Below are 9397 nucleotides of genomic sequence, written 5' to 3' on the forward strand. Positions count from 1 at the left end.
GTGTGTCAACCATAACTGGATTTAAAGGCTGCACTAAACTTCTGTCTGCTTATTGATGATCCTCTTTTCCCACTATTTCTATTGGCAGCTGGGTCAGAAGTTGTGGCAAAGGGGAATTTTAAAGAACAGCAAAATTTGACAGGCTTTGAGGATGTTACAGGGCCTCTGTATATTTTCTTAGCAGACAAGATATTTTTAAAAATGCAATAAACTTAGAGTGTATTTTATTTTGATTTCTGCTCCTATTGCTCTGGCTCAGGAGACATTTTAGTTTTGAACAATCACCACAACTTAACAGATGTATCTGAACTCCTGAAAAACAAAATATTCGTTGGAGAATAATTTTCTTTGTCAGTTCAAAGACAGCTTATTAAATTCTATGCTGTAACTATTACAGACTTCAGAAAAGGAAAAAAAGTAAAACATTTGTAAAGTTAAAAAGTAGCTTTATTTATAAGTGTGAGTTTAGTGACAACTGTTATTTGCTCTAATAATGGTGAAACGGAGGCTGCTGCATCACTTGTGGTGGGCACTTTCATTGTTACACAGACACAAATCATGGCAGGATTTGATCATTCCTGGGATATGCTGACAAACTGCAGCATGTACATGACCACTGTGCTCAGCTGTAGTCTTTATTCGCTGTTTTTCTTGTAAGTCTGAATTTATATAAAAGGTAGGCACTGCAGTCAGCTACAGTGATCTTTTTCACCTAGATTGTTGCATGTCTGTCAGTAAATTTTAAACGCTCTAGGGAAACCTGCCTTAGTGTGTCACTCCCATGTCAGTTTATTTCAGGGTAGAGGGTGATTCTGAAAAGCAGAATAGTGAAATTTAAGGTTTTGTTTGGCTTTTGTCATATTAGGATCTAATATTTGTGTGTTACGTGGTATGTTGCAGTTATTCTTTGCTCCTTTCCTCTGCTAATGTCAGAAAAAAATATACGCAGTAGGCAGGGGGTTAAATTCCCACTCAACAGGCGTATTTTTGGTTTCTGTAAGGGAAATGTGAGTGCAGCTCAGTGCTTTGCAGCGGAGGGCAGCACTCCGTGGCAGGAGCAAGCATCCAAGGGAAACGTGGCTGGCAGCAGACATCCATGACGGGAACGAAACACTGTACCAGCTCTTCCAGTTTCACAGGGACCTCGCGTTTTCCAGCTGTTTACCCTTGAGATGTAAAATGGCAATTTGGCATAGGCTAACAGCCCGGTGTGATGTGAGCATCTGCGTAAAAGGCTGCACATATGGAGCATGCCCAGTGGTATGAACAGCCTGCTACCCCACCCCCAGCCAATCTAGGAAGAGATGAAATGAACTTTGCACTTGCAAATGTCACTGAATACATTTTGCACAGGATTTTAAAAGGTTCTTTTACAAGCACTATTTTTAACAGCCAAATCCGCCCCCCAAAACAGAAAGGAAAAAGCCCTAGGTATTTTTCTGTGATCGATCTCAGTTTATGATCAGCTGAAGCATCTCTCACAATATTTCCGAAGCTGGTTTTATTTCATGTTTTTATCATTGAAGTTGAGATTTTTGAAGGTGGTTTGGATTTTCTGGAGTTTTTTTGAATTTTTTTTTTTTTCATTTTTTCCTACTGGCATGAGAAAATTTGAGAATTTAGTTCCAGTAGAATACTTGGAAGCAGTGAGGCTGGAAGCTTGAAAAGCAGAGGAAAGAGGAGGAAGGCTCTCACGGCAGAGCATGGATAGGAAAGGAGCTGTGATTCTGCAGTGCTCAGTGTGCACATGTTTTATGAGATCAGTGCCGGGCGCTGCAGCTGCGGACAGTAACTGAGCTGTCTGGCTAATGAAGGCCACCTGGATCAGGCTTCTGAAAAGAGCCAAAGGAGGACGTCTGAAGAATTCTGATATCTGTGTAAGCCCTGCATTTTCCTTATCACTTTATATTGTATATATTGCAAGGAGGGAGAGAAAAAAGGCGGTGAGGAGAGGACAGTTGTTTTCATTCTGATTGAATTACCAGAACTCTATTTTGTATGCAGGGAGATGCAGAGAGAAAGCAGAGCTGTCATTATTTATAGAGCTGTTCTGGCATTGTGGCTGCTTCCATTGTGGTGATACAGGGACATGTGTTGAGTCCAGACGGATTTTATTAGTTGGAAGTTGATTTGTGGTCATTTGCATGTCTTGCTGAGGGGCAGAGATGGATATGAGCCATTTGCTGTTTTGATGGGGAAAGTGTGTCAGGTAGAGAGGCTGCCCTAAAATATAAATGCATAGCAGAGATTAAATCTCTTAGCAGTGATATTGTGTAATGGCAATTATTGATAGTAAATTTGCATTTTGATTATAGAAAGTCTGTTTGCTTGCTATTTCTGTCACTGTTTTGAGTTCTAATTTTTATGGAGCCATCCTTGAAGCTGCTGTGTGTCCTTCAGCCCTGCACTGCACCAGTGCTGTAAGTCTCCAGAGAAACTGGCTCTGCTTGCTGAAAAGCACACAAATAAGAGTGCAGAGATAGGGCAGGAAGTAAAACACTGGAGAAAACACCTGCACTTTTTGAAAGTTTCCAGAAGAAAATGTTTACATAGATAAAATTTCTTCTAAAAGAATTTCCCTTTTGGGCAGTTAGTTTCTTTTCAGTGATACAGAAGTAAGAGAAAAGGCAAGGTGTATAAGCACTTCTACTTTTTTATTTTCTTTTTTTTTTTAACATCAAAGGAACTTGTGACATTATTTTTCTTTTCTTTGGCAGGGTTCGGCGGACTCCTACACCAGCCGTCCATCTGATTCAGATGTATCTCTGGAAGAAGATAGGGAAGCAGTGCGGAGAGAGGCAGAGCGACAGGCCCAGGCACAGCTGGAAAAAGCAAAGGTAAGGCATTGTTTCATGTTACACACTCATAAAATGCTTGGCTTTAAAGCAGGGGTTGAAACTAGATGATTTTTAAGATCCATTCTAACTCAAGCCATTCCATGATTCTTTGCCATCTCATGCATTAGTGATAAACTAATTTTTAATGTGTTAACATATAGATTAGAGCTCTTATAAGCCTTTCAGACAGCAGCTGAAAATATATGCTCCATGAAAAATCACTTAGAATCAGTTTTCTGTAACAGGCAGTTGACTGACTTATGTATTTCAGAACATTCTTATTTAAATGTGTGCATTTCTTCTTTTATTAAATATAATATAAGCATTTGTTGCAGTGTATAGGGTCAATGCTATGAGTTCTTACTGAAGATGTTTCTGAAAGTTTGCCCATGGATTGCCAGGGCACTCAATGCTTTTACAGTGTCAAAAATCAGCCCTCAATTGAACATCCTGTTAATTTCCCTTCAGTGAAGAATCAGTCCCTACAAGTCATATGTAAATAGGGAGAATCTGTTACAAATGTGGTTTTTTTCCTAAAGACTTCAATGACTTTACAGTTTGTGTGTTAAGTGACCCCATGAGTCATTTGCTGTAGGTCTTCTTCAGATTTCTCCTCTCTCCATGCTCCTGGCAGATAGTGACAGTGTAGTAAGAAAACACTAAATGAGCTTTTGGTTTTTGCTGTATGTTTATATATTTTCCATGAGATGTATTTAGGACTGTGAAGGTTTCAGCAATGAAACTGCTAGGCTTGTTTCTCTTTCATCTGTGCTATATCTTTAAATAATACTGCACCTGTATTTATTTATTTATTTTCATTTTATTTATTATCATTCATTTATCACTTCATTGCGATTTTTCATTTTTTGGTATGCTAGCTGTGAGATTTAAATGTATTACTGTTTTCCAAAATCTGGTTTTTGTTCTAATATATTTAAATTCACCATTGAGATCCCCCCTTAGATCTACCTATCTACATTTTTCTCTCACTTTCTCTGAGTCCCCTCCTCCATTTTGCCTAGTTTAATTCTTTATGTCCTTTCCATCTCCTACTCCATTTAATTCTCCACTGCCAGCTTCACCTCTGCCCATTTATGCCACCTGTTTTACACGGGCTCTTCAGAAATTTGTGGGTCCAGATCACTGCATTCTGTAGCTGATCATGTGATAAAGACCAGCTCTGTAAATAATACAGTACTATAATGCACAAGCAGACATCTTCATCAGGCCAGAAAGCTTGAATAGGGAAGCCAAAAATGTTTTTTTTGAAAATGTAATTGTTAACTGATATTTAATAAGAGCTCCTAAAACAGCTTTTTAATGAGCTGCTGGAATGTGCCAAGTGTAGGAGATGCTGAACATCTCTTTGAAGTTGGATCTTGCTGTTCTGGGATCAGTGCAGCAGAAACTCAACAGAAGCTGCTCACTTCTTCCCTTCAGCCTTGTATCTCAGAGATTGCTGATTGTAGTCAAGAGTTTCAGTTTTATCAGGGGTGGGTTTTGCTAGTTTGAGGTTTTTTGCTCCTGGGAAAGATGATAAGAGCTGCCCTGAAATTCAGGTGAAGTTTTGAATTTTATCAGTAAAAGCACAATCTTGAAAAGAAGATTTGAAGTAATAGTATCTTGCAGATTAATCAGGGTAGCAGTGCAGTGCTTACTGCTGAACTGATGCCTCCCTTAGCAATGAGTAAATCTATGCTAGTGTTGCTATGGGAATTTGGCTTACTGATGCTGGCTTGAATACATGGACAGCCCTTATGTAATATTCATGACCTCTAGCACAGCTGCCATTGTAGTTTGTAGAGAATCTGCTAGCAGACCTTGACTTCTAAAAGCTGTATTTCTATACATAAAACCAATGTTCCCACTCCAGCTGGCATGAAATATCGTCTCTAGGTCTGACACCGTCTGAAACTGTAAGACAACTTGTGAACAGTCAAAGTAGTAAAGGCACTGCCAAAACCAACCTGTTGTAACAATGGTTATTCCAGTCATAGAAAACACAAAATTAGATATTTGAATACTTTTTCCTTTAAAATAGATTAAGGCTGGAATTAGATTAACATTTTTGTTTCTCTAGTCAAATGTTAAAAGGCATTCCAGGAGGTAATGTATGTCAATAATTTTATATAGAGGCTGTAGCAGCGTAATATTTAGTCTAGTGCAATATTTAAATTAATACTATTAAATAAAATATTATGTGAAATTGCTGCTTTTGTTTGAAATAAGTGGTTAAAAATGTGTTTAAATTAAGCCTAACTCGGTAGATGTAAAATATGACAGGGTGTGGTTTTTTGCCTTTATTGATGGTTCAGACCTTCACCTCCCTGAAACACAGTAAAATTAATGAAGCAGTAGCTGCTGGTGGTGCCTCCTGGCTGCTGTCAGCCCCCAGATGTTTTTGCCACAGGCTGCAGGTTTGCTGCCTGCTCACCACAGCTGCCTTGCCTATGCCCTGACTGACTTCCAGGCAGAGCCAAGTGACGAAGCTGCTTTAACTTTTGCCTTTTCTCATCGTGTGAGGAAGTGTTGTTCCTAAATAAAATCATTACGAATGTATTTGTCACGGGAATTAGAAGAGAGTGACACACATGAATAATGCAGTGGTGAAGGAAAGATGATAGTGAATTAAGGGTAGATAAAAAACTATTGAACCATGTCACGCAGTTAATGAAAAGAGTTAAATGACATCCATTTTCCTTTATTACAGCTAGGGAAAACACCTTAAACTAAAGATAAAAATACAGTGATAGAGCACACAATGCCAAAATTGTTAGGACAATTTTAAGATCTTTAAATTTGTATTTTTCTAGCATCTAAGTGCTTGTGTGAAGCCTAAATGTGTCTCTTATACCTATCCAAACAGGGAAAATAAAAGCAAAAAAGCTCATAAGAAAATGCACATTCTGGCTACTTTTATTTATTTATTTATTTATTCATTCATTCATTTAATTATTTAATACAAGCATTGCTTCTCTGGAAAATGGTTAAGCATATTTTGCTGACTCACTTTGGCATGTGACTTACTGTAAGGAAGGTGGGGCCACGGGCGCGTGTTCGGAGTCATCCAGGGACAGAAAATTAAGAGGCAGCTGATGAGGCTACCTGCAGGCCAGAGTCTACTCCTGAAAGAAACAGATCTGAAATGAAGCTGTTCAGCTCAAAGCTGAGATGAAATGGTCTTGATTAGAATAGTTTAGCAATAAAATGCAAAAAGACTGGGAGTTTTTGTTCTTGTTGTTGTTTTTGTTTGGTTGGTTTGATATGGGGGGGGAAAAAATTGAAAGCATTGAGGATTTCCTCAGTGCTCTCCTCACAGACCATAGCATGTGCTAAATCTAGGATAAAGAGAGAGGACCTGTGTTGTGTCCAGGTAGTAGTATCCAAATCTAAGGGCTTCCTGTGGTACTTTGCTGAGTTTCTTCTTTTCACAAAACCATGAATCTTCAGCGTTGACAAAAAAATAATGACATTAATTACGCTTAGCACTAATAATTAAAAAACCATCATTTTTACAGTCAAAAAAGCTTTTTAGTTGTTGAAGGATGATGATTCAAAAATTAAAAATAAAAAGACTGTCAAAATGAGATCATGGCCTATGAGAAGTCAGTAATTGCGTTACTAATAGGAAATCTCAATTCCCCTCAAGTCTGCTTTGTTTGCACTCCACCTAATGCTCCACTGCTAGCATCCTTTTAGGAGTTTGTAAAAATTTGAAATATATATGCTTCTAGTTTTAAATGCTGTTAAAATAATTTTTCTGTTAAGATGGTGAGCCACTGAAATTTTGATACTAGATGTCCCTTTTCTGGGTCTGAGGCAATGATATAAGCTGTCACATTTTTCTTTTTTTGATGTGTGCTGTAGTAGTGGTGATGGCTTGTGACTGTGAGTAATAATGCAATGTCTTAAATGTAATGCATTGCCTCCATGCATGGTTTGGGGACCACAGCTTTGAAATGTGTAGCAGGCTGGGATAATGCCTACATAGCTCTGTGAGGCTGAGGGCATGAAAAAGATTGTCAGATGTAATTATCCAGTGCAGTGTGCCAAGGCTAGTTATTTGAGTATTTATTCACTCTCAGACAGGTTTCACAGCCTCAGAATGACCCCATGCTGCTAGCGGGCAGCTGCAAAGCTAGTTGAGGTATGTCTACTGAAGCTGCAGTAGCATTTCTGACAGGCCAGAAGTGCCCATCTCCTTGATGTGCATCCTTATATTATGTCAGCTTGTTCCCTCATGGACCTTCTTTCTATTTTCTCTCAATTACCAGAATGTCATGGTGCTGAGCAGCACACAAACCTATAGCAACACAGGATAGGACTGTTAGCTGTTGTGTGTGGTCATATTTTTTTCACTGATTTCTTCTCATTTGCCCTTATGTTTTAGAATATTTTTATTGCATGTAACCATTTAGATCACTAATGTTGTGCCATAGTTGCTGGGATCACATGACAGCTGGCCCGGAGGTCTAGCTGGGAAAAGAATGAGGTGTTGATCCCAAAGTACAGTTGCAAATCTGGTTGTTGCTTAGCTGCAGGTGAGTTCTGCATTACTGGACCTGTTCAAATCAGGTTACAGATATTCTTTTTCTTCATTTTCTTCATTAATTTCTGCTGGGTTTTTTTGGTGTGTAACACTGGGATGTAAAGCAGCTTCCTTTATACTCTTTGTGACCTATAGTTTCTTCTGGTGTGTATTCATGAAGTCTTTTGTCTTCAGTTGAAGTGTATATACTTGTTCTACACTAGTGCCTGCTGTTATATTGGTTATTTCCCTGAACAGTTTATCCCTTCTTACTGTTGGGCTGCATTGTTGGGGGCTGGGATTCTTTCTTCCAGTAGGGCCCACATAACCTGTAATTAAACGTCCCAGAGACAATACCATTTTTAATTAGAAGACATCGGTCGTCTCCCATTCATACTGTGATTAGAGTGATGAACTAGGTTTACTAAGTAGCATTTCTTCTTCTGCTTCTTGGGTTTGAGAAGAAAAAAAGAGTACAGGGATATTAACACAGCCTGCATTTAGAGACCTAGCTGTAGATACTTTAGTATCCTGGCTTTCTTCACGTAATAAGGAAGACAGATAACTTGTCTCCCAGGAATGGACTCAATACTGAGACAGCATTTTGAGGTTCTGAGAACAACCACAGCTCTTCTGCCTACTCTTTCACTTGCTGCTTTCACATGAGCCTGCTCCCTTGGTGAGGAGGAACTCCCTTTTGTTCTGTATGGTTCAATTACTACATAAAGGGTGGCAGTGCCAGTGGTACTTTGTGTAAAATTAAATAACTTCTTTATTAAGAGCAGTGTGAAAGAAGTATTTTAACTACATTGGGTGACATAAGCCAGGTGCAAACATCCTCGCCTGGATGTTTTTCTGCTCCTTGTCCCACAGGTCCCTGGCATACCCAGCTGGTCAGCTTCTGCTGCACGCTGGTACTGCACAGGTCACAGCAGAGATTCCTGAACCCTCATGTGCCTGTATCCCACCTGGGGCCGCTGAACCAAGCTGCAGAGAAAGTGTGCTCAGGCCAGCCCTCCCTGTGGCTCAAGGCTGGTGGCTGATGGGTCTGGGTGTTGAGCCAGATGCGCATGTGGGGGTCAGCAGAAGCTGCTGAGTGTCACAGGAGCCATACAAGAGGATGAGAAGTGGCCTTGGGGATGTTCTCTGTGACTGTGGGGAGTGAATGTGGCATGGGAAAGGAGGAGCTGAGGTATCTCTTTGCAGGCTGCTCAGACTGGTACAATGGTGAGCAGTTTCGCTGATGTCAGATTGAGGTAGATGCTGCTTGTTGCTGTAAGCAAAGAGATTTCCACTTAAGACACATATGATCTGTTTCATTAACTTTCTTAAGGTTTATAGGATCTGATTTACATTTTTCAACATCCAAAGCAGTAATGTAATCCAAGACACTGTAATCCAGAACTTCATTTTTATCAGCAGCTGCTCCACCTATTAGATGCCATGGTTATTTTAATGGTTAACATATGAATTTTCTACTTAAAAGGGAATAATGATTCAAATGTAGAGGGGAAGGTAGGATTTCAGGGCACGAGCCATTGTTAAAGGTAGCTACAATGTGTGTGATGTTTGAATATAAACATCTGTGGTTCTGGACCTCTGACCCTGAGATCAGTTCAGTTGGCCAGAGCCTGGTGCTAATAATGGGCTGTTTACTTAAGATCCTTGTGGGCTCCTTCCATACTGTGAATCTGTAAACAGGAGCATAAAGGAATTGTTAAAGGAAGACATGCACATGTAATTATATCTGTGTGGGCTTATACATGCATATGTATGCATTATATATATCCATAGACACATCCCTGTGTATATATGAATATACCTTTGGTTATATGGCCGTGCATATTAGATAACTATCACTGGTGACTTGAACTGGCCATTTATATTCTACAGCTGTACAGCCTCCTGATGTAAAATGGCTGGTTTGTATGCAGGGAGAACTGCTGTAGCAAAGTATTAACCTGTGCAATAATGCAAAAGTTTTGTCAGAGAACAGTTATCCTGTGATCAGAGCTGGAAGTGGACTGTCATG

The 9397-nt window shown here is 39.5% G+C and overlaps 1 protein-coding gene across 6 annotated transcripts in view; it reads left to right on the forward strand.

Annotated features, from left to right (window-relative positions):
- The window catches only part of CACNB2 (calcium voltage-gated channel auxiliary subunit beta 2), a 110589-nt gene that overhangs the window by 22916 nt on the left and 78276 nt on the right, over positions 1-9397 (forward strand). For 4 of the 6 annotated variants that reach the window (XM_031066779.1, XM_005418606.3, XM_031066781.1 and 1 more), the window contains exons 1-2: positions 1289-1877; positions 2718-2837. In XM_031066779.1, the coding sequence (XP_030922639.1) occupies positions 1809-1877; positions 2718-2837 (189 nt within the window). In that variant the 5' untranslated portion in view covers positions 1289-1808. Of the gene's footprint in view, positions 1-1288; positions 1878-2401; positions 2421-2717; positions 2838-9397 lie in introns of those variants that run through there. The other 2 variants (XM_031066783.1, XM_031066780.1) reach the window with 2 other exon arrangements.

This window comes from Geospiza fortis, unplaced genomic scaffold (genome assembly GCF_000277835.1).
Source record: "Geospiza fortis unplaced genomic scaffold, GeoFor_1.0 scaffold138, whole genome shotgun sequence".
Taxonomy (NCBI): Eukaryota; Metazoa; Chordata; class Aves; order Passeriformes; family Thraupidae; genus Geospiza; species Geospiza fortis.